The sequence below is a fragment of the Podarcis muralis genome, chromosome 1 (genome assembly GCF_964188315.1).
Source record: "Podarcis muralis chromosome 1, rPodMur119.hap1.1, whole genome shotgun sequence".
Taxonomy (NCBI): Eukaryota; Metazoa; Chordata; class Lepidosauria; order Squamata; family Lacertidae; genus Podarcis; species Podarcis muralis.
The window spans coordinates 81,877,917-81,903,395 of NC_135655.1; the positions used below are offsets into that span (position 1 = coordinate 81,877,917).

The window sequence follows — 25,479 nt, forward strand, 5'->3', positions numbered from 1 at the left end:
CCCCCTCCGAACAGCTGTTTCTTCCATCAAATTGGAATGCAACTAACCTTAGATTGAGTGACCACCCAATGAGTTGTGGCAAGGGGACCAAATTCCCTGCTGACCCTTGAACCAGGGCAGGATGGGTGTGAGCCGCTGAGCAATGACCAGCTGCAGTTCAGTCCCCACCAACTGAGATAGCAGCATCCTCTGTCCTTGTGGGAGAGAATGAGAAAGACTCTCCTCCCTCAGTGGTGCCAAATGCAGGGGGGAGGGAAAGGAAACAGATCCAGGAGCACACAATTGGTCAGTGTCAGAGACAAAACAAGAACCCAATGGCCATTTCAAGAGAGGCAATTCATTTCCTCCTAAAACCAGATGTGCAGAGAACAAGGATGAAGAACTATGAGAGTGTTTCAAAGAACAGCGTAAGGAGCTGTATCCTCAGTCGCCCATCAGCCGTGAAGGCATCATGCATTTATTTCCTAGATGAGAAAAGCGGCAACTGCTTCCCTCATGCAAGGGGCCAAATGAGATGAAATGCTATTTATGCCCTTGAAGCACTTATTTGAACGGCTTTTAAAAGTAAAGAGCAGACATGGAGACCTGATGGGGCAATGACACAAGGATTGTCACTTACAGCTGGGTCCAGCTCAGTCTCCTTCTTTGTTGCTGCTACAGGGATGCTCTCCCCAGGGAGGCTCACCTGGCACCTTCACTACTTATCTCTAGGCAATAACTTTCCCTTTCGCCCAGGCCATTGGGTAAATAAACATTCAGTGGCCTTTTAAACTGTGTGTGTTGGAGTTACCATTTGTTGCTATGGTATGTATTTTTGTGTTTTTATATTGCAAACTGCCCTGTGATCCTCAGATGAAGGGTCGTAAAGAAAAAATAATGCTAATGACGACAACAACGACAACAACAACAACGCAGGAGGATTTAAGCTCACCACCACAACCAGTGCATCCCCACTCTGGCTCCCCCTGCACTATGCAGACTATTTGCATTGGAAAAGTAAAAGAAGAATATGGTCAGGGCAGAAGAGAGAAAAGCCATATGTGGGGAGAAGCCTTCTGGGAAGCTGGCCTCTGATCTGGAAGCCAGGCCCCCGGTTCCCTGACGTGTGGCACGATCAGAAGTATGAAAATCATGCATCAAGTCTGCACAGTCCTTGAAGCCAGCGTTTAGATTTAAAAGCAACTACAGCAGCGGAACCCAGCATAAGGAGTGATGTGAAATATGCAGGTCCAAGGCCAGAATTCCAGCTATTCCACTGAAAGGCGATGCTCAAAGCAGGGATCGCTGCAGCCACATTAGCTGCCTGACAAAGAGAGAACCTGAACTGAAAAACAGATCAAAATTTTGTTGTGTGAGGCTGAGAATTACTTCCTTGAACCCAAATGGGAGCTGTGGATAGGCATCGGTTACGGATTCAGCCGTGTGGGCTTGACTTGAAATAGAAACTGATGGCACACTCATTAATAACCATCAGAAAGCATCATGGAGATGTACAACCAGAGTGTCTGGGGAGGTTCTTTTAAAATGTATATTTGTCCATCGGTACCTGCCCTCTGGGAAACTGCAGGCATGCCAGAGTCCTGTTGCTTTTATGTGATAGATATCCATAGCAGGCAGGCAAACAGGTCGATGGCAGAGATGCCACAGTGAGGTGGGGAAAGGAGGGGAGCCAATCCTTCTGGTCTCTCCTCCCTCCCCCATTCAGACAGGACATGGTCAACATCACTTGGTACCTGCTGAGGCTTCCCTCTTGAGCAGAGGTCCCTCCACTGAGCTCCTGATCTTGCTCCTCCTCCTCCTCTGCCTGTAATATGCCCTCTCTGAGCATAGAAGCAGCTGCCAGAGGGAGGAAATGGAGGAGTAGCATCCTCTTCATGTGCTTTCGCACTCTCCAAGCATTTGTGTAGATTTGGCCACATTGGGGGGAGGGCAAGGAAGTGGGCAGTGGGGCAAGTGGCAAAAAAGAGGTGGACCTGATCAGAGGTGGAGGCCCACTGAGGGCATCTCACCCAAGGGACTCTCCCTCCCCAAAGCTGGAGCGGGTGCTGACCACATGCAGTTGTTCTTGCTGAACAATTGTTATTTATAACTAAACAGGCCAAAGTGCAAATCCCTCTGCTTAAAACAAAGGTTAAAAGTGTATTGTTTGGCCTGTAATGATCCTATTGCTCTTATTATACTGAGATAGAAATATGTAACTACATACACACTCTTAAAATAGGATGCTTTTTTTGCAGGGGCAATTAAATGTCAAATCTAGCAAAGAGTCAGGTCTCTAAATTTGGCAGAAATCTTGCCTTTCCTCTCCCTTTCTCCCGCCAGTCTCCAAATGCCAGTCCCATGACTGGGAGAGGACAGCAGTTTGAAACCACCCCTTTTTTCACCTTTGATGCAAGAATCACATACACATAGTTGTTAATTCAACAGCAAGTTCCCTGCCAAAGGGTGTATTTATGGTGATTTATGTCTATAGTATCTCGTATAGCAGTTTCCCCCTCTCGAAGCTCTGAGAGAGACAACAAATTAGATCCATTAATTTTGCTTTGTTTCTGCTGACCCCCTGCAAGACTGAAAGGGCCAGCCCCAGGCATTATGCTGCCTAAAGCAAAGGCCAAAATAGTGCTTCCCCCATTCTTTTATTATTTATCGTTTACATACTGCAACTTGCCAAGGTGGTTTCTAAGCCATTTACAAATATAAAACAAATCACCAAAAAAGCCAACTGGACTGATTTGGCAACTGAATCTTACTTGAACACTGGCAGGGTCTGCCATCACAGCTGAGACAAGCAGGCTGATTTAAGAGCTGCAGGTCAGGCTGTGTGTCATGCACAACTCTGCTTTCTCAACACCACCTTGCCACTGCTCCCTGCCTCTCTGGATCTGCTGCCTGAGGCAGCTGCCTCCCTCTGGCTAAGAATCTGGCTGGCTCTAAACCAGACCAGAAGAACTTCAATCACAGTTGAGCCCAAACACCACAACACCAAAGGTTCAGTGGTTCAACTCCTTTCTGACACGGCCTTCTGGGAACTGGGAAGTTGAGTTGCCAGCTTCCCCTCCACCCCAAAGATGCCTTTAAACAGCTGCATAAAAAGAAGAAATTTGGTAGATCAGCTCCTTGCCCCCAGCATGCAGATAACCACGACCGGAAATTTTTTGACATGCTAGTCAGAAAGCAGTTTAAGGCACAAGTGCTTTGCTAGGAAAAGAGTTTGCGACCCAATCAGCAAGACAGAACGAAGAGGGGTCTTTCACATGCATTTCAATTTTGATTATTTTCTGTAGTCTTGACTGTTACTTAAGTACGTCAGCCTTTGAAATGCATCCTTGACCTTTCAACCCAGCAATGATTTGCTTTGTTTGACAAAGCACAGCAGTGCTCTTCCAGAGAATGCCGTTCCATGCTAAAAAGAGGAATTTGCTTTGTTTTATCGAGTGAGTGACATATGTACAGAACATGTTAACCTCAAGCGGGCCATACATCTGACCTCTGTAATTGGCATCATTGAGTTTCCACCGAGACAGTCACTTTGCTAGAGTCACAAAGCCACTAAATACCAGATAAAGCCTTCTCTGAGCTGAACCTTGCACCTTACACGGAGAGCCCATTTTCTATATAGATGAACCCAGATCTGAAGTACTGATACAAAGGCATTAGCTATCCACTTGGTAGGCTCCAGCAGTGAGCGCAGGTTCAAGTTAAGTCCTGCTCCATGACTGCGCCAAGAAGCTCTGCACTTAAGCCCAGTTTAACTTTCTGCTTGCAAAGCACCATATTGATGTGGAGAATAAGAGAAAAGGCTTTCTCTCCTAGCTTAGTGTTTCAGAAAAGGAAAACAGAATGGCTAGATCAATATATTTTCTCAAATTATGTGACACCGTTAGCATTGAAGCAGTTTGCAATCCAGGTTGTTTCTGTGCAGGCTGATCCTATGCATCTTTACCCAGCAGGAAGTTCCACCAAGTTCTGTGGTGCTTACTCTTTAGGGCATGGGTTAAGAGTCTTAAAGTTCAGGACAACCGGCAGGAATGGGAAACCTCAGGTCTGGGGCCAAATGCAGCTCTCCAGGCCTCTCCATCCAGCTGTCAGGGCATGCCCCAGGCCACACATCCCCCCAAATGTGTTGTTCCCTCCTTGCCTTCTTTTGCCTGGCTGGAGCATGTCCCTGAACAGTGAAAATTGTAACAAAAGGAGAGCCCTGACAGATCTGGCCAATGGTCAATCTAGTGCAACATCCTATTGTCACAGTGGCCAACCAGTTGCCTAGTGGAAGGCTGTAGGCATGATCTGAGGGCAACAGCACTCTCCCTCCCGAGGTTTCCAGCAACTGGTTTTCAGGAGCCTCCAACGAAGGTGGCAGAAGATAGCCATTCTGGCTTGCAACCAATGACAGGCTGCTTTAGTCCTCATCTAAAGCCATCCAAGTTGGTGGCCATCACTGCCTCTTGTTCCTGGTTTCTATGTGCCTGGAGCAGTCAGGTGAGTTTCTCCACCCACTTTTGCCTCTGCTCCTGCCCTCCACTGGCATGTGGCCCCTGGAAAGTTTCTCACAAAGCAATGTGGCCCTGAAAAGGGTTCCCCATCACTGTCGATTCCTAAATGTGGCACTGGCGGTTTTTCAGTGCTAACCATTAATGGGACCCCTTGGCAAAGGGACTGGATAAGCCACTTGCATCGATCCAGCTCAGTTAAGCTTGGAAAGGAAAACAGTATCTTGATGGCTAGAACACCTGGCTGCATTTAATTTCTTACAATGCCAGGGCTTGCTCAAGCAAGCTCTCCCCAATGGCACTTCTCCATCTGTAACACCAAGTTCCTTTGTATGCAGCTCTTGACTGATTCAGGGAATTTAGGGAGCTGCACAGAAACAAGTCACTCCAGGGATGTTGACATTGCAAATTTCTCACTGCATGGTCCAGAAGGGCAGAGTTAAGGGGATGAATGCATAGGGCAGGACAGTTACCAATGGCTGATTCAAGATGCCCTTGCAGAAAAAAGGACAGAGCCTCCTCTTTCCTCCTTTAACAATGGGAAGAAAGAGGTGGTGTTCAGAGTGGCAATCTACATTTCATCAGGGCTTCATTTAGAAGAAGAGAAATGTCAATAGTTTTCACTCCTTCATTTATTTACATACCACTTGGGGAGGAAAGGAAGGTCACTTTGCCCTCTGATAACCGCCATTAGTAAATAGTGGATTAAAAAAGAGGAGAGAGAGAGACTAGTTAATTCACTTGTTAAGCTTGCTGCGCAGAGGGGGCAGCCTCATATTCCACTGCTTTCCTATTTTCTCTTCCAACAACGGAAAGCGGAACAATGTGGAATGGACAGATCGCTCCTTAATTATCTTCTCCATATGCTTCCCTTCAAAGTGTTTGGAATTGGTCTCCCTTACGGAAGGGACATAAGCACAGGCAGTGCTGGGGGTGCTATGCAGGCGCCCAAAAGGAAATTCCACAGCAAGGTAATAATACAAGCTGCAGTTTCTGACTCACTTGTTCACAACAAGACAATCTGAATAATGGCTTCGTCTGCATCATTTATTCCTTCTCCCTAGTTAGGAACAACATAGAAAGTTGCCTGATGCCATGCTCTCTAGGACAGGGGTATCTCCCAGCTGGGGATCTAACCCAAGACCTTCTGCTTGCTAAGCAAATTCTCTGCCACTGAGCTACAGCCCTTCCCAGGCCCTACCCAGGGGTAGATCCACTATGAAACTAATGAAGTCTAAGCTTCAGGGCCCCAATTCTAGAGGGCGGCAGAAACTACTTGCTTAGAAACATTGGGTCTAGTAGAACCAATCTGAGTTGCATGACTCTAATGGACCACACACACACAATCCCAAAGTTTGAGAGTCAGTAGCACAGATGTTGTAAACAACCCCATTGAAGAAGATAACATTGGTTACCCAGACCTTGTTGCTGATTGTAAAGAGGCCCCCATGACTGTTTGAGCTTCAGGGTCCCCAGAATTTAGGTCCACCACTGGCCCTGTCCAGGGCAGAACACTCCAACTGTAGACGCCACACCCAGTGGATAGACTGCACACACAGGACTCTGGCCACAGGATCCAGTCCTTTGACTGTGGCAGCTGATCTGTGCCTAAGCAGGGCAGTGGTACACAAATACTTCTTCTGTTTAGGAGTCTGTGAGAGCTCATAGGAACAGCAGGTCGACAAGGTGTGGGATTAACACCCGATGCAGGAGTACCTGCCTGGAGGAGTTGCTGCCAGGTATCTTAAGAGCAAATACAGAACCTGAGCTGCAGCAAGCCCAATTTCAAATCTCAACCCCTGCATCAAACCATACCCTTTAACCTAAAATTTGGGAAGCATCCTGAGTAACAAGGCTCTTGCAAAGATGGCTGAGGTAAGGTACGCAAAGCATTTAGCTTCCCATTCCCCAAACTGCCCTGCTGTAATAGTTCAGCACGCAGGAGAAAGTGAGGACAGAGGTCTATTTTGCCCAATGGCAGGGTTGGGGAACCTCTAGCCCTCCAGAAGTTATCAGGCTCTGCCTCCCATCATCCTCAGCCAGTATGGCCAATAGCTAGGAATTGAGAGTGTCAGAGCCCAGCGGCATATGGAGGGCTACAGCTTCCCCGCCACTGCCCTATATGGGGTACTGCACTCCTTATGGCAAGCAAGCAGCACCGGTTTCAGGGTAATGTGGGCGGTTTTCCCACACAGGGTGCCAAGATGAGTAGGTGCAAAACAACAAACAACAACAACAAATGTATTTATATGAGTACCTATTAAGAAGATCCATAAAATAGGCAACTGTACCAAAGGAAAATATTGAGAAAATAAGAAATATTGGGGGGGGGGGAGAGGGAATTTTTGCCTTTGCTCAGGGCACCATGTTACCAAAGTCCACCTTTGCAACTGAGCAAGGCATAGGAATTTGTGACTCATCCCAGCACAACAGATTTTTGCCACTCCTCCTAAGGATTGCCCATGCCCAGCTCAGGAGCAAATTGGACTTAAAGGTTAGCAACTGGAACAAATGGGTCACCCAGACGTCAGTGGCTGGGATTACTAATGAGAGCAAGTTCGGCGCATCTCTTCACACAAGCAGAGGCCAGTGTTGGTGGCAGTTCTCGGGGAGAGCCAAGCCCCCAGAAGCCTTTTGGAACGAGGCGTCTTCCAGTTTCCACAGCGGCTCCGCACAAAAGAAGCAAGAGAGACGCTAGGTTTTCCGGGGGGTTGTTGCTGTGGCAAAGATGAGGCGGGCTGCTGACTGCCGCGACAAGAGCAGGTCACCCCCATCATCTTCTGTCTGGACAGGAAGCCCTGCCTGCACAATCTCGTGGATGTTTGCCTGTGTTTAAGAGGAAGGGTGGGCAGGAGGCAGGAGACGGTGTGTAATTTGTAAAGATTCCATGCTGCGATGTAGCTATGCGTATGTGTGTTTGTATCTTCCCGAGCCTTCATTCTCACATCCCTCTCTCCCCCCCTGCTGCTCTGAAATAGCATCTGGGATAAGGGGTCATGAATATTTCACAAGGATAATTACCTGACCTGGAAAGACTGAGCCCGCTGGAGTCTTGCTGGCAGATTTAATGGCACTTTCCTCCCGTTTCACGGCTCAGCATGGCCCTCGCTGCAGCTCTGGCCTTTGCCTGCACCCCTGCCAATTAACCCTAACTTCATACTCATTCACTCGCTTGCCCACCCTTCCACAGGAACACCAGAGAGCTGGTTCTGTTGCTCAGTCACCCCAACGTGTGTGTGTGTGTGTTCAATTCTCCTCACCTTCCAGCTCCTAAAACCCCTTTCAATGGACCTGCCTATTTAACCTGCCTCAGACAACACACACACACACACACACACACACACGTACACAAACGTATGCATACCTCACACCTGTACTCTCACATTTAACTTTGGCTACGAGCAGCCTTCTACCTGCTAAAAATAACCCACTCTTCCAGCTCTAACATCCTCTCTCTCCCTTATGTGAAGTTAAATTAAGAAAGCTGCTGCCCTCAGAGTGGGATAATATACACGCTCTTCTTGCTGCTTCAACCCCAACCCCGCCCTTCTTTCCACATATTAAAAAAGAGCCTCTCTAGCACCATCTCTCTCTATCACAATTTACAGGCACCCAAGGGCAATATTAAGCACTATAAAGCCAAGCATTCTGGTGCTAGCCACCTGATCCACACTCTCCCTGTACACATACCCCAGGGCTCTATTGAATTTTTATTTTAGGAAGGTTGGGATCGCTCCTATCTTTACAAAACATACTTGCAGCCTATTTCGAAAACTAAAAATAAAAAACGGGGGGGGGGGGGGACTGGTTGCAGAGACTTGGAGAGTTTTAAGATGCAGATAGTTCTCTTGCTGGCAAACTTAACAGGGGAATGGGGACAAGAAAGGAGAAAATGCTATTTTTTTTAAAGCATATCATGTTGCCAAAGGAGGACACTCTCGGCAAATAATCAAAAGAATTAAGCAGAACATGTCCTTTTAAAAAAGAAACCTGTGTGAGGAATACCAACACTGAATATTTTCAATTTAACACGGCATCCTAAAAGACGATTTTTGATCCCCTTCCAGTTATCAATCACAAGCCTCTCTGTTTAGAATATTAACCCTGTACAAGTATTTATACCCAAAACATATACAATAACTGTGTACAGTGGTATCTTGGGTTACAAACTTAATTCATTCCGGAGGTCCGTTCTTAACCCAAAACCGTTCTTAACCTGAGGCGCACTTTCACTAATGGGCCTCCTGCCGCCTCACGATTTCTGTTCTCTTCCTGGGGCAAAGTTCTCAACCCAAGGTACTACTTCCGGGTTAGCAGAGTTTGTAACCCAAAGCGTTTGCAACCCAAAGCGTTTGTAACCCGAGGTACCACTGTATAACAGGAGTAAGAGCTCAGGAAAAGCGAGGTGAGTACTACTGGCATTCTGAACATCTGATGCCCATTCCAGGACTGGAAGGACTCTCCCTTCAATCTGAGAGGAGGCCATCTTTCTTCAGGGTGGGCCAGAACAAATTATTAGGATGCTCTGAAAATGAAAGGATTCTTTCCCACCAAAAGCTTTCATACACCCATGGGAAAAACCTTGTGATGAGGAACCTGTAGCTCTCTAGATGTTGTTAGACTACAACACTCCTCATTCCTACCCACTGGCAGGCAGGAGTTGAAGACCCCCATCATCAGGAGGACCAGGTTCTCCAACCCTGCCTTATGAGGACCCTCCCTCTTGACATAGCTTCCTCTCTCTATGGTCCACATTGCTTACAGAAGCAACTTTCAGTGGAGGTAGCAGGATGTGTTGTTCTTGCTGCTAAACAGGCTAAGGGTCCCTCCAACCCCTCAAAGACTGTAACACATTTATTACAGCCTAAGAACATAAGAAGAGCCCACCCACTGTATCAAGTCAGTGGCCCATCTAGTCCAGTATCCTGTTCTCACAGTGGCCAACCAGATGTCTGTGGGAAACCCAAAAGCAGTACCTGAGCACAACAGCAAGCTCCTCTCCTGCAGCTTCCGGAAACTGCTATTCAGAGGAATACTGCCTTTGACAGTAGTCGAGGCAGAGCATAGCCATCAGAGTTAGTAGCCATTGATAGCTTTATCCTCCATGGATTTGTCTAATCATCTTTTAAAGCCATCCAAGTTGGTGGCAATCACTGCTTCTTGTGGAAGCATAAACCTTTAAGGAGTATTATCCATTGCCAAAATAAATGTGTTTGGGTTTTATGCTACAGTGCTCTTGTTTTTGCTGCCAGTAATTTCTTCCAAATTACTATGTCCCAGCCAGATTTTATATTACCCCTAGCTCTTTCGGACACTAACCTCTTGGGCTATATATGCAACAACACTTCCAGGACCACACTATATGGTTACTATGGGGCCAACCAGGCTACAACAGCAACAGGAGATGGCTTCAGGTCTTCCTTCCCATCAGCATCTCTGACAGCCTCTATCTCTAGGATTTGTGAGAATAATCCACTGCTGGAATTTCTCCAATGAGGCCTTCAAGTAACATTCAACTGATGGAAGAGGGCGGATTATAAAGTGTAGCCAAAGCTTTAGAGTTAGGGTGTTTTAATTGTTGTCCAATTTTGCTTTGTAAACCACTTTGCTAACTTTCTGCTGAAAGGCAGCATATAAATAAATACTGCAAATAAACTATGCAGCAGGCTAAGACAGAAGTAGAGGCTGTTTCAACCCAACTAAGCCTAGAAAGACCTGTGGACTAATGTATCTGAAAGGAGCCCTTGTTCCAAAGCTCTGGGGCCTGTTTTAAGCAGGTACACTTTTATGAAGTAAACATGTGATTATGAGAACACTTGTATAAGAAAAGGCACACATTGGGAAGCTGGACTCAGTTGTGTTTCTTTGTCAAGTGTAGCACTCTGCAGCAAACGCAGGTTACACGGCAGCAGACATAGGTCACAACTTCAATGCGAGTGAAGACCAGTTGCAAGAACGGAATTTCTGAAGAAACCATGGGTGAATGGACTGGATCTCTTTGAACAACCAAATGACTGGCATAAGGGCTACTCCAGGAAGTATCCATACAAGAATGTGTAGTGAGAAATGAGCAACCTTTGACAGAAGAATGAGCTACTCATTTCCAGTTAACTTCCAGTCAGCCAGCCATTACGGACTTCTTACACCTCATCATGGTTCTCTCCATGTATCCCATTACAAACTTCCTTGAGTGACCAAGTCCACCAAGCCATACTAAAATAGTTTAATAGTTCTCCAACCAACCAATTTTTTGGCCTTTTTCCAAGGGAAAATAGGGGTAGGGGAAGACATGGAGGCACCAGGGGTGGGGTGGGGAGAGGACACGGCCACACAAAAAATGAAGACCAGCAGTTATGAGCAAGGGCCAATTCACATGATCGTGTTTATCATGAGATAACTGCAACTGTTGCCTAAGACTTGGTAGTATGGAAGAGCCAACACAGCCACTTTCATCATCATGTAGACACTATCCCTGCCAATGAAGATTAGCTTACCCAGTGAAACATTGCACTGGGTAATTATTACCTGAACTGATTATGTGACTTGGTCCCCTGGTGTTTAAACTAAAAACCCCAAAACATATACCAAATAATGGGGGAGGAGTCAAGAGTGACAAGGGCCCAAGATTCCTGTAGCCTTTTGCGGCTCAGGAGGAGAATGGTATTTCTTTTTTTTCTGAGTTGAGATGTCCTATCCGATTGGACAAAGCAGGCACTTATGTGCATGGTAGGATATTGAAGAAAGAACAGAACCTCTGAAGATCAGATCCTCATTCATTCCGCACTTCCTTGTCATGCACAGAAGAGATCCCTGCTCTTTCCAGGATATGGAAAACACAGAAGGCCTCATAACAGCCCTGGATAGCAGTAGCATTAAGGGAACATCTTTAGCAGAATTATGCAACACCCCAGAAATAAAAAGGGGGCGCCCTTGCCATATGTTCACAAAATATGTCAGATACCACCCAGAAAGTGGCTCCAGTGTTAAGTCTCACAAATGGCCAGGAAAGCAGCAGCAACGGATCTAGTCTCCCTTTGTCCCTGTAGCAGGAGGAAGCTTAATCCCTTTGGCCTCAGCTAAGCCCTGGGTGGGGACCCATCCTGGCTTGGATCTCCCAGAGAGTCAGTTCTCAAAAGGCAGCTTAGCATCCAGCACAGCAGCCACCCTCCATTGTCAAAACCAGGAAGGTCCCCAAAGCATCAGCAGCCAGGGAAAGGGAAGCAACAGGACGCCAATCCTGGTACCTCCAGAGTCCAGAGAAGAACAGCCAGGTCCCGGGCACCCCTTTTTCAGCTGCCCCCCTTCTTCGTTGCCATAGCCCCCCCAGTAGCCGTCCTCCGTGGGTGGGTCATACTTGGGGCTGCGGATGTCATTGGCCGGCACGTCCCTGTAGAAGGAGGAGGGGTCGGCGGGAGGCGACCCCCCGAGGCCATAGAGGTGATTGGATGAGCCATTGGAGTGAGGGCGGGGGTGGGGGTGGGGGTGAGCTGCTCCATTCTCCCACTCGGGCCTGCAACCCCAGTCAAAGCCCACAGGGTGGTGGTTGCCCGGCGGGCAGCCCCGGAAGGCCGTTTCGTTGAGGCGGCGCATGTCGCGCCCCACGCGGTCAGCCGGAGAAGTGCATATGACGTCCGAGACAGAGACACGTGTGCGCTGGAACCAGGCCCAGAGGGATCGGGCCCGGCAGTCGCAGGCCCACGGGTTGTTGTTGAGGCGTAGGAACTCCAGGGACGGCAAGTCTGAGAGGGTTTCCCCGGAGAGGGTGGTCAGGCTGTTGTTGAACAAGTAGAGGATGGTGAGCTTGCCCAGATCACGGAAGGCCCAAGTCGGAACGGCATGCAGGCGGTTCCTGTGCAGCAACAGGCGGTCTAATCCAGACAGACCCCGGAAGACGTTCTCGGAAAGCTGCCAGATCTTGTTGCCGTGCAGGAAAAGGTGGCTCAGGTTTGCCAGATCCACAAAAAGGTCGTCCTGGGAGATGGAGGAAGAAAGGACAAGCTGTGAAGACACTGCTGGCAAAAGGAACAGCCCCAAAGGCCTCTTCCTCCATATGGGAGATTCTAGGCCGATTGTCAACTCAAGACTGTAGACATTCATTGCTGTCTCCCCACCTTTCCAGATCTCTCCCACACAGCTACACAGGATTTACTGCTGGACGCAAAGCCAGAGTTTTATGAGGAGGTTGACTCCTGCGCTTTGGTTGAGGAAATGATACAGGCTGGCTCCTAAGTCCCCCACCCACAAACTTTGCCCTCCCCTGCTAAGGATGTGGCTTGAAGCACTGAGGCATGATCTGCAAATGCATTTTTGCTGCTGCAGGCCAGGCTGCAGCTCCCCTACTCTTAAGCCACAGCGCGCCTGAGGCCGGATAGGCATGTGGTTTTTAAGTGAGTCGCTGGCAGGGCACAGAGAACCTGCCTTCAGGGGAGGACCAGCCATGTGGGGGTGGAAGGCTGAGCGGCACACCAGTTCCTTGCCAGTCTTCAGAGAGAAATGGCGGAGAGGCCTCCATTTGTCCTCTCAGAAGGCACATCTTAAACCATCTATGTGGAAACATGTCAACACCTCACCTCATCGACCCACCTCCCTGTTCTGCCCAGTGAGACTCTCTCCTATCCATCTGCTTGCTGGAAACTCAGAGGAAATTCCCCATCTGTCCTCAGGCTCCACTGCCAGTCATTTTTCTTCCTTCCCACTCCCATCATCTTTCCTCGAGAATATGCCCCACAAGCTCAAAAGGAACTTAAGCCCAGAGGACCACCAGAGGAGAAAGGGGTCCATACCTCCATGGCCCACCTGGGAAAAAGCTCCCCCTTAGAGGCCAAAGACAGTGGCCCAAGTTCGACGCTAACACACAACCAAGCACTCTGGCTCACCTGTAGGCAAAGCAGGTTGTTCTCCTGAAGGTAGAGGTATTGGAGGCTGAAGAGGTTACGGAAGATGGTGGTCGGCAAGCTGCTCAGCTGGCAGCGGTACAGGTGCAGAGACTGCAGCCGCTCCAGCCCGCGGAAAGTGTCTGCGTCCAGGGTGCGCAAATTGCGGTTGTCCCCCAGGTCCAGCCACTCCAGAGCTTGGAGGTGGCGGAAGGTGCCCGGCTGGATGGAGGAGATGTTGTTGGAGTAGAGCCAAAGGGTGACGAGGCTCGGCCCAAACATGCCGGGCCGCAGGGTCCCAATCAGGTTGTTCTGCAGGAAGAGGCGCTGAGCATTGGCGGGCAGGACCCGTGGCACCGAGGAGAAGTTGTTGGCCTGGCAGCTGACCGTGGGTGGAGAAAAGTAGCAGGTGCAAAGCATGGGGCACATGGCGGCCACCAGAGGAAAGGCCAACAGGAGCAGGAAGGTGGGAGCCAAGCCTGGAAGCAGAGAAGGACAGGCAATGAGATGCTTCCTTCAGCAACCATCACCCCCCGCCCTTATGTGGAATATCCTAGGAGTGGTCCCGCCTTCCCTGTCCACCCACTGCATTGCTATTTCAAGACAGCTATTTATTTAAAGCTGGGCTGGGGAAGCTGTAGCCACCTAGATTTTGTTGGACTATTAACTCCCATTATCCCGGTCTACTGGACATGCTAGCTGGGGCTGCTGGGAGTTGGAGTCCAATGACATCTGGAAGGCAATAAGTTTCCCACTCATGATTTAAAACAGGGTTTCTCAAACTTGGGTCTCCAGCTGTTTTTGGACTATAATCCCCATCACCCCTGACCACTGGTCCTGCTAAGCTAGGGAAGATGGGAGTTGTAGTCCAAAAACATCAGAAGACCTAAGTTTGCGAAACCCTGATTTAAAATATTTATACCCCAGCTTTCCTCTTGAGAGCTTAGGGGGGCTATTCCCATTATTCTCCTCCTCATCTTCATCATCACCCCACCCTTGCTCCAACCACTACACCACACTAGCTCTCTTTAGTACTCCCCCCAAAATGCACACATACTACCCAGATACTTCAAAGGTTCAGTTGCCAGGCTTCCAGTTAAAAACATGATTTTGAAAGATCAAAACAGAATGTCAACATTGTGTTCTTGATGGGTCAGTTACATTTCCCAGCTCTTTATCTTTGATTTACTGGCTATTACTTTGATTTAAAAGAAAAGAAGAGAAAGAAAGCCCAAATCCTCCCACTTTTCAAGAGCTGCGATGCAGAGAGAGAGATCCCAAACCGTGAGACTCACAAGTCACCAGAGCTGGCAACCCTGCGAGGCGTAATCCCACATGAGGAGGCATGCTCCCCTAGGCAAGAGAGCCAAAGATGTCATCCTTCGCACGCAATTTCTCACGTGAGACCCCTCCTCCTCGTGCAAGTGTGCATGGTCCCCAACCTCTGCATGCATGTGTGTGGGCAGTGTGACGTGGCAAACGAGTAACACAAGCTGCCGATGCCGTTTCGGTAGTTCACACCACCTCCACGCGGGCCCTACGCTGCCTTCCCACTCTCTCCAGCCTCCATGCTGCTCATGACAAGCTCCACACAAATGCAGGAGTCCTTCAAGGAGCCTCGCCAACACCCAGAATGCTTCGACACAGCTCCATCTTTACCAGCATCAACAACATTGTAAATCCCCCCCCCACAGGGCAGAAATATGACAGTCCCCATGTCCCTTCAATAAGAGACACCTGAAATCACACACCCCTCTGCCAAAACTTTATAGTTTTGATACATTCACTGTTTTGGGACTTGCATGAAGCATACTGGGAAAAGCCTCCTTTTGGCTACACCAGTCATAGATGGGAGATAGGGGTAGTGTACACACTAAGCACAATTTAAGCCCATTTCGCTACCTCAAAGAATTCTGGGCACTGCAGTTTCCTCCTCATGGGGTTATAATTCCCAGCAACCCTTTACAAACCCCAGCGTTCAGAATTCTTTAAGGGAGGGTTTCACTCCACAGGTCAGGAGATTCACAAGTGCGGCACCTGAGAAGGCCAGGACCCCCTGCCCCACCCCTCCTTTGGCTGTAAGATTACAAGCAGAAGTCTTGCACTGACCCAGTTAAACAGAGCAGGCACACAAGGGGGGGGGGCAGGCTGAATGGCCAGTGGGACAAGAGGGAATTGCAAGACAGCTGCTAACAGATGCCAAGGTGAAATGCTGCTGCCCCCCCCACCAAATCCACCACAGAATCCAATTATTCCCCCTCTTCCCTGTTTTTTAAAAGAATTCTGTTTGTGCTCAGTTTTGGACTATTACCGCAAGCTGGTAGCAAAGAAACATAAATTTTCAACAACAAAAAAAGTCCTAACTTACATAACATATGCCATGCCAAGGAAAGGAAAGGAGTGTCTCTCCCACCCCCCCACCCCATTCTTACTGATGGGTGGCTTCGTGACAGTAACAGGCACAACTTTGGCAGGATATGACACAGGCAGGACTGGGATTCAGGTTGTGAATCAAATTACAGAACTGATAGTCACAAAAATACATGTTGCTTTATAGCTCCAAAAGCATGGCTTTGAGTAGGCAGCAACCATGTATGTTCCACAACCAAAGAGACACATGAGGCGAAATTCTGTTTGCAGGACCTGTTTTTCACCCCTGAAGTAGGGAGGGAAATCTGCCCTGACCTCCCTGCTCCCTTCCTGCCAAAACACTTCCCCTAAAACCCTGGGGTGGGGTGGAAGGAAGCCTATGTTCCTCAGTGCCATCAGCAGTGGCCATTTCCTCCAATAATGGCAGGCCAGTTTTCCCTCAAGGGAGAACAGGGAAAAAGCCTTTATCTTGAGCAGAGGGGTGGGGGCAGAGAAGAGAGGGAGCTGCAGCTGCTACTAATGTTGACTGCTTGCCTCTTGTCTCTGGACTCCTCTCTCTCTCTCTCTCTCTCTCTCTCTCTGGTGCGGTGGAACCGGCTGTAACCCAAGGAGTCTCATCCATAATTCAGGCCTGTGGCTTTTCGCTGGAGCTTGGGCAGAGAAAAAGCAGAGGGGAAAGGGATTGGAAGCTCCACATCTCTCCCCATAAAAGCCCTCTGGCCTCTCTGCCTCATCTGAGGGGGAAGGGAGGCCTGCAGGCAAGTTCTAGATACTGCTGACCTCCCTATGCCCCTCCCCAGCCAACTCTCACACCCCCACCCTTGAATCTCATGGGGGTTTTCACAGCAAATTCCTTCTCAGTTCCACCCACCCCACATTTCCCCAATATTCTCAGGAATTACCCACCCACAGTTACCTTCCCGGTCCCCTCTCCAACCTAATCCCCCCACAAAATCATCATTGTATGGGGGGTGCTTTGCTTCAATTCCTCCCCCCCCCCGAAAATGCAAGAGGTGCTCATTCATAATTTTCAAGGTGAAAAGCTGAACGACTCAGACGAGACCGAGCACATTTGTATGAGACCAAAAAAGCTATTTTACTACCCTTGTTGCTAAACTGCAATGAGAGGAGATGTTCTTGGCTGGAGCACTAAGAATGTGTGCCCTGTAATCCCCATCCAAGCCGACACCAGCACCCCACCCCCGCTCTTAAAGACATTTCTCCCTCCTAAACTGCTTCTCCTGAGATTTAAAACCCTTGATCCTTCCCTCAGAAGAAAACTTCACCAAATGTTCATTAACCTTGTGAGAGGATTCCAGTCCGTACTACGAATAGCACAAGCTCCTCAATGCACTCTGGCTTTTAAACACACTGTTATGGATGGATTTTACCACTCCCTTGGGAAGGCGCAGGAACAACTTGCCCCATGATGGGAAGGAACAGGGTGGGGGCATGGGTCACATGCAGCAGGATTCCAAGGCAGAGGTGAGGAAGCTGGAAGCAGCCCCTGCCATGTCCCCCAACCTGGTGCCTTGTGAATGTGCACGTGAGGGCCTTTCCTTCACACAGAGGAAGGAAGGAGGTGGGACATCCTGCCAGACAGACTCAGTTCCTGGGATAGTTGAAAGGAAGAAGAGTTGGGGTGGGAAGCTGGGATGGGATGGGTTGCTTTCCCCCAACTGGGCAACACAACCCTGTAGTGGCCTGCAAAATGGGGGCTTTGCATCAGTCCTTTCCCCCCAGCCTAACTTGCCTCACAGGGTTGTTGTGGGGGCAAGAGAGGAGAATCAACTTGCTGCAGGAAAGGCAGGATAAAAATGGTAACAAATAATCAAAACCGAAAATAAATCAGATCTGTGCCTACTACCAGGAAGATTTTGGGAGGGGGAGGATTAAGACAGAAGTTTTCTACCACCACATCAAGACTGAAAGCATGGTCTGACCTGGGATGCACAGCTAGATTGGCTCCATTTTTAACTCAAGAGGTAGGAGTGAAATCAATGGCAGTAGATGTGCTCTCAATCCCAGGAGGAAGGGGATGAAATGAGACAGTATTTCCAGTTCTTGCAGAAAGTCTGGCTTCTTAAGGGACACCATTTCCTCCCTATCTTGACCTCCACTTCTTGATCCTTGCAGCTCAAGAGGAACCTGCTCTCTCTCAAGCAGGGAGGAACTACAGAAACACACATCACACCACCTTTCCTGCAGGCTGAACATCTCTTCTAAAAATCAGGGCATGGTATTGACTGGGATCCTCCAAGCGGGAGAGCCTCTTCTTGCAGCCTTGCCCTCCCTCCTCTAGATGCTGTACAGCTACTCTGGCTTTAAGAGAGAGAGAGAGAGAGAGAGAGAGAGAGAGAGAGAGAGAGAGAAAGGAAGAAAGAGAGAGAGGCCTATCTGCTCCTTTGACTGCCAGCTGTTGGTTTTGTCTTCCTCTGCCAGAAGAAAGTAATGCTGATATCCAAAGTTTTAATGCTGGAAAAGTCAACTAGGTTTAAAGGTTCTCAAATCTTTTTTAAAATAAACAAATAGCATCCTGATGAATACTCAAATAGTGGGTGCAAAGGGCTTCTCCTGAAAAAGGTGGCTATATTCAATGGGCCATGTTTTGTGTCAGCCTTTTGAGCTCATCATCCCGTCGCTTTCCCCACCAGCCTCTGTTCTGAACCTTGGAGATCTTTTAAATGTGTTGGCGCCAGGTCAGGGTCCAGCATGCCGTGATAGCAGCAGTACTGGTGCTCCATTGATCAAGTGTTGATTCCCATCTTAACATACCAGAACTCTCCCCTACTATGGAGCATTACTGCCCTTTTGGAAAGAGCCTTTGCTTACCCCTTACAGGAAGGATTGGCAGCTGGACAGAACCCGACCTGAGAGGGGTGCCATCTGACTTGCTGGTTGCCAACCTATTTGCAGTTAAAGTGACATCAGGCCACTCCAGGAAAGAAAAGTCAAGGATTTGGCCCTGCAGTGTGATTCCATTCACAGAGGGAATGCTTCTTCCTTCCTTCCATCCCCATGGGGTTTAATGGTTGGTCAGGGCTTCACATATCTGTTTACTGGCCGTCTCTCAAGGTGGGAGGCAAACAGTGGGCAGGCTCAGCCTACCTAGCTATTGTTGTCTTGGGGAGGGTCCTCCCTCCCCCAGCATTCAACTTTCTCTTTATGTTTGCAGTGTAGATTACAAGAAAAGGGAAACATGGAGGGAATTAACTTTGAAATTAGAAGAATAAACTGAATCAGAAGACATGTGCTTACAAAAGATCTGTGCACACTATGCAGCCAGATGGAAATAAATAAATAAATAAATAAATAAATAAATAAATAAATAAATAAATAAATAAATAAATAAATAAATATAATGCTGCACTCCAGAATGCCACAGATTCCCTCTCACCACCACCATATCTCATGGTTTGCCTCTAGTCCTGGGTGCTTAACGCTGAACAATTTTCCATCTGGAGCCACAAGTTGACATGATCTGTGGGGGAGCTCACTGAGTCCAGATTTTCACCCCTGGTCACATATATCCTTGTTTGCGGCTGTCTGTAGGGCTGGTCCAGGTACGCATGTTCCAATGTTTATAGAATCCTGTGTCAGAATCAGCAGAGCTGCATAGGACAAGCAAGGTTGGACCCATCCGGGGAGCTGGGGTGCCTGCGTGTTCCAGTGCAGGATCTGGCAGGAAGCGCTACTCAGTGTGCGATCGGATACCAAGGCAGGCAACACTCAAGCCCTGCTCCTAAATCTGGGGAACCATGGTGGGTGCTGAGATCAGAAATGACAACTCAGTTGTGCGTAGGCTGGGGGGGTTAAGACAAGTGTCCCTGGGAGGGGCCAGAGGTAGCAGGTCTGACGTAGCTGGTGACGCGGATAAAGCTGAAAACAACCCAACTCCTCTTTCGTCCATAATTTAACACCCCCAAAATAAGCAGCTGCCTGTTGTTGCGTAACCCATTGGGGGCCAGGCTATAAATGGCAACAAGCAGAGTAGAGCAGAAAGCCACCGGCATCCCTCCAGCCAGCCAGGGCCATTGCCTCGTCTGAACTCCTGATCCCGGGACCCACACGGGCCATGCATCTGTCCTGCAGGACAGCAGCGCCAGGGAGATCTGCAGCACCTGCCATTCCTTGGCTCCTGCCTCATTCGCTGGCAGCGCACATCCTCCGTCCTTTATGAATTCAGCACTGATCGGCCCTCCAGAGATGGAGAAGCCCATTGCAGTCTCTCTCTCTCTCTCTCACACACACACACACTGGTCCTGTCCATCACCTTTAGAGTCAATCTCCTCTCAATGCCAAGAAGAAGCGGTGCACATCCTTCCAACTTCAGGACACTTCACCTTGCTCGGAGAAGAGAACTGGCCTTGCTGAGCTGAAGGGGGAAAGGTCTCCAGTTTCCTCTGTGCCTACAGAACCCAACCTCTAGCCTCCGGAGCCACTTTTGAATGGATACCCCTCTAGAAGTTGCACAATCCTGTCCAGGTGGCATGGGGGGGGGGCTGCTAATGAGGCTTTCTGAGCAATTTTGAGTCAGGCAAATTAGACCACTCCTGTAATCTTCCTTGGGGCTATCCATCCGAGATGGTTAAAACCATCAGAAGAGTAGTGCTCTCTCTCTCTCTCTCTCTCTCTCTCTCTCTCTCTCTCTCTCTCTCTCTCTCTCTCACACACACACACACACACACACACACACAGCGTCCTTCGCCAGGACATCATCGCTAGTGTGTGGTGCTTGTGTGCCTCCACATTATTAAGGCACCGGATCGGGGAATGAGCAGTTATTTCAGAACAATCAAAGCACAGAATAACTGGACAGCCCCAGAAGACGCCCATTATCTCCAGTCCACGTGAGCATAATAGCGCCTTTGGAAATGGTGCCACCTCAAGGTCGCCTTGGGGCTGGAGTGGGCAAACAACCGAGTGCCTGTGTCTGTGTGCCTGCGTGTGTATTCCCACGAGATATTTCCCGTGTTCTCAAAAGGGACATCTCAAGGGGATGGGAAATAAAGCTTCGCTTTTTCCTTTCCTTTCTGAACTCAAAGGAACAACCCCCAAATGGACTCCTGACCGATCGTGCCCCATTCTTCCCTCGCTTTGACAGCCAGTTACACGCGAGGTCCCGTTCTCTCCCCCCCATCTCCCCGCCCCCTAATAAAAAAACCCCACCAAGTTATTTTTTCTCGCCCACCCTCACGATCAAAACATTCGTGTCCCGCATTCCAGACCTCCCGAAAATGGATGGAGGGGGTGGAGGTGGGTGCTCCTCACTTACCGTACAGGGTGGGTCCTAGACGGAGCCGCATGGTGCCAGGCAGGCTCGGTGGAGGGACGGAAGAAAACGGCAAAAAAATAAGAAAGACAGACAAAACCTCAGGAGAAGAAAAGGAATGAACGAAGAGACAAGGAGGAGGAGTAGGTGGTGGAGGAGGAGAAAGCAGTAGCGGCGGCGGCGGGTGGGTGGGGGGCGGGGAGGGTCGCGATCGCCTCGGAAGTCCTCGCTGGAGAGCAAACGCGCTCGGCGTCCCGGGACTCCCTAGAGAAGCTCCTGCGCGACGGGGCGCAAGGCGAGGGGTCGCGGCAGCCCGGGCGCGTCTGGGCTCAGTCTGCGGGGGATCATGGCCCGCCTGGGGCCAGCCAGCCAAGCGGCCGGCCGGCCAGCCACCCTCCTTTGGCCCGGCGGCGGCGGCGCTACCCTCCGCTCCGCCGGCGAGAGCTGCCGGACGGAGGCTTCATCCCGGACGAGCCGCCTGGCACCATCTGCTCCGCTCGGCTCGGCGCGCGCGCGTCGCCCCGGCGCAGCCAACCACTCCGCGAAAGGGAGCGCAGGCGGCCGGGCGGCGGCGCCTTATTCCCAGGGCCGGCTGGGGCTCCGCCCCCCCGCGGCCGCGCTTTAACCCTTTCGGAGCGGGACGGACGGACGGGCGGAGGGTCGTCCTCCCCTTCGTCCTCCCCGATCTGCTCTGCCCACTGCCGCCCGGCCCACCTTGCCCGGCAGCCCCTCACTCGGCCCCGCCCACCTGCTTCCCGCCCACGCACCTCGCCCCACCCTGCAGGCGTCATCGCGTCTGGACTCCGCGGGGGGTCGCATGCCCTGCCCTTCCCCTGGAAAGGGGCGGGGGGCGGGGGGTGGGATGGGGCGCCCGCGGGAAGTCAACAAGAGCTCCGCATCAATTAATGCGAATTAAACGTTCTCGCTTCAGTCCCCACGGGAGACACTCCCCCCCAGCTGCCCCACCCCGTGCACACTTACTTGGGAGTAAGCTCCCATTGAAGCCGGTGCTTTCTGGGCTGAATGAATGGTTGGGGAAAGAAAAAGTTAAGGAGATCTGAGCATGCGCCCCCACCACTACACCTGTTCCGACGCGCACCTTCCCGATGGCTTCAAACGTGGATTGCGCCTCCTGCACAGAGAAGCGGAGGTTGGAGGAGATGAACTGTGTAGCCAGGCACTTTCTGAGAAGCGGCTGGAGGCCAGGGCGTAAGCCTCGCCCGCCGCACGCTAGGTGATCCTAGAAAGAGGGTGCTTCTGAGCATGTGCAGAGTTTCCCTTCTACCTAGGAACTGCAACTGGATTTGGCTGAAGGCGGGGGCTAGAGGGATTAGAGGGCACGGCTGTCGAGGAAGCGCGACCTCCTCAGCACCCTCCCTTTGAACAGAGCAACCGTGGGGAGAAGTTTCTAGTCTCCGGTGTGTTTGGTTCGTGCTTGTCTCACTGCAAAAAGCGGGACTGTTCTTTAGGGTTGGGAAATCTGGTTTCGTTTCCATTGGAAAGATTTCGAGGTATTTCTCAGCAGCCTGACAGAGCGAGCGAGCGGGGTGGGGGTGAGGAATCGGAGTACTAGCGCCTACTTCCCCCAAATCGAAGTACCGTAGTTGGGCAAGTGACCTCGCCAACTCGCTCTCCCCAAAACACACACACGCTTAGCGGGAGAGGTTCGGGGCAGAATAAAACACAGCTCCATGGAGCTGGAGCAGATGGGAAGTCGCTTACACTGAAAAACAGCCGATATATAAGGCTGAAACAAGTTTAAGGACGCAGTTCTTTTGTGTAAACGTCGGGGCTCTGGGTACAGGCGTGGGGAGGTTCTGGCCTTTCCAATGTTGCTGGACTCCCGCTCCCATCATCCCTGATCACAGGGCATACTGACTAGGGCTGATGGGAGTGGAACCTCATCCCATGGCTCATCCAGAAAATTTGCCCTATTGGAAGAGCATGGAAACAGAAAACGCGAACCAAGAGAAAGTCTGCGCGGAGAGCAGGAGGCGGCACCTTTTCCCCTACTGCGCTCAATGGCGCTTGCTCCCACAGTCGGTGCGTCCAGGATTCCAACCTCGGTGCAATTGGGATTTCTCTACCGCCTTTCAACAGACGTCCCCAGGGCTGTTTACTTAAGAGGGGGGAAACACAGACAGGTGCACAACGAAGCGTCCCCTACTAGAAGATACCATCTCGACAAGATTTGCCTTTCCCAGATAGAAAAAGCTCATCGGGATAGTTAAACAGCAGGACGCTCGTCCTTACGATGGGCGGGATGAGAGCACAGGCAGAACGTCTACGTCGTAGACATTCAAAGACGCACTTAGAAAAGGGTCGCAAGGGTCATCTAGTCCAACCCCCTGCAATGCAGGAATCTTCTGCGGGATGGGTTAGGGTCGGAGTCAGTTAACGGTGATGGACACAGGAAGCTGCGGTGCCTTTGCAGTGGAGACTGGCGACCCATTCGGGCGGATGGGATGGGGCACTGCCCTCCAACCTCAGTCTGCTCTGAGGCAGCCCCCGACTTGCCTACCGCCTCCAGTCCAGGAGGTAGCGCTGTCTTTTAGCAAGGGAGGCAGAGCGGGGCTCTCATGTGCTCTGGCTCCACCTACTGGTGACCTCCCTGTCACCCGCCCTACCAGTTTCAGTTGTCACCAGCCACTATTGCCTTTGGGGTGGGACTTTGGGGGCAGAACAGAAGTCCAGGACTTCCAAGCGCAGCAGGGTCGGAAAGGCTAAACCCGGACCCAGGGGCAAAGGAGAGCGCAAGACCACTCGGCCCAGAGCCTCACGGTACCTGACTGCACCGCGGCGCAGCGCTAGATCCAGTTGTCTAGTCACGCCAGAACGTGACAAAACCTGGAGAGTCGTATGATGCAGCGCCTACCAGGAGAGGGAAAGCAGTGTTGTGCAATGGTTAGAGCATCGGGATGCGGGCCAGCCATGAATTTCCACCCAGTGATGCCGAGCCGTCAGCCCCCAGTGCTCATCCTAAACAACCTTATGGGGTTGTTGTGCGGTATAATGGGGAGAAAGGAAACCAGGAAAGCGGACGATGGGACGGGACTTTCGCCCGCGAGAGGGGCCGGGCTCCCCCGGGGCAGGTTTCCGTGTCCCTCTCCGACCCCCCAATCATCGTCCCCTGCGGCGGAGTGCGGGTGAGCGAGGAGGACCTGAAAGACGCCAGCCAAGAAAACGGAGTCTCTCTGGGCCAAAACCAAAGGGGAGACTCGGGAAGGAGCGGGAGGAAGGTGGAGGAGAAGGAGAAAGAGAAAGGAGCCCGCGCAACTGACAACCTGGAAGAGGCGCCAGCTGGCCGAAGCTCTGCCAAAGACTCCCTTGCCAAGAATCGCTGCTCTCCCAGGAAAGGAAGCAGCCGCTGCCTCCCTTATTTATCTCGCTCCTGCTCGCTTTCGGGCCAGTTCGATTCCCACGTGAAATGGGGGCGGGGGCAAGAGTCAGGATTCTCCCTTCGCAGGACTTTCTCAACCAGGCATTAAAAAATATAATAAAATAACCGATTCGTATGTCAAAGGCTCTTGAATATATTTTTTTTGAGGGGGGAGCAGGTAAATCCCGCCTCGCATAATCAATCATAAGATGCGGTGCACGCACACTATCAACTTTGGGTCGGGGCAGCCCCCTCGAATATTTTATGGCGGGGGGTCGAAGGGACCTCAGCTCCCAGGAGTTGGCTTCTATGCAAAGGCCCCTGGACCGAAGGTGGAGAGCCGGTATAGGAGCGGAGTGGTCAGAGCTGCGATCCTGCCGCGCTTTACACCCGAGTCAACGCGCGGGGGGTCGGGTGTAAGGGTGTGTCAAACCATTTTGGGTTCAGAGCCAAAACCACTCTCGCCTAGACGGTCCTCGATTAGCTTCAAGCAGATCGGAGCATCGTCTTTCCTTCCCTCCAAGCTCTCAGGGTTGGTGTAGGGCAGCGCTAGGAGAAGATGGGTTAGAGGCCGACTTAGTCGTGCTTAGAGTAGGCTCGGTGAAATCCATGGGTCTAAGCTAGTTACCTCCTGTTCATTTCCATGGGTCGGTTCTGATTCTGAGCCTGCAATCCTGACCCGCCCCCTTACTTGGGAGCAAGGCCATGGAATTCCAAAGGAATTACTTTCGAGTAGACATGGTGGAGCTTCCTCTATAAATCTGGAGCCAACCCAATCTAGGCGAAATTCCTGAAACTACTGTGGCGGCGTTGTTGTTGAATAGGACGTCCCTATTTTCATCGGAGAAATGTTGGAGGATATGAGTTAGGCCTCAAGAAGGCAGGTTGCGCCACTGCCATACAAAGTAGCTGGTTTAAAATGCCTGGAGATCACAGCCCATCTCTAATCACATGGATCGTAAGCAAATGCTTTAGGATCGCCATCTAATAGCCACGCAACCGATCCAATGCATGTTTGAAATCTGGAGTAAGTCTCATAAGACCCATGTGACTTACTTCCAGGTAATAATATGCGAAAGACTGAAGACTGGAAGT

The 25,479-nt window shown here is 50.5% G+C and overlaps 1 protein-coding gene across 1 annotated transcript; it reads right to left on the reverse strand.

The window, feature by feature from the left end:
* Positions 1-10,699: 10,699 nt before the first annotated feature.
* Positions 10,700-21,722, reverse strand: RTN4RL2 (reticulon 4 receptor like 2). Its single transcript, XM_028738628.2, has 3 exons — positions 21,009-21,722; positions 13,367-13,842; positions 10,700-12,461 (listed from the first exon to the last, which is right to left on the reverse strand). The coding sequence occupies exons 1-3, from the start codon at positions 21,037-21,039 to the stop codon at positions 11,664-11,666; spliced, it is 1,305 nt and encodes a 434-aa protein (XP_028594461.1). The 5' UTR covers positions 21,040-21,722; the 3' UTR covers positions 10,700-11,663.
* Positions 21,723-25,479: the final 3,757 nt, after the last annotated feature.

What these genes read in the sequence shown, in the direction of transcription:
- RTN4RL2 (XM_028738628.2), bottom strand. Translation starts at nt 21,039, where the DNA reads ATGCGGCTCCGTCTAGGACCCACCCTGTACG. An exon ending in TCTAGGACCCACCCTGTACG is followed by an intron (nt 13,843 to 21,008) that starts GTAAGTGAGGAG and finishes CTCTGCTTCCAG; the next exon opens with GCTTGGCTCCCACCTTCCTG. An exon ending in ACAACCTGCTTTGCCTACAG is followed by an intron (nt 12,462 to 13,366) that starts GTGAGCCAGAGT and finishes TCCATCTCCCAG; the next exon opens with GACGACCTTTTTGTGGATCT.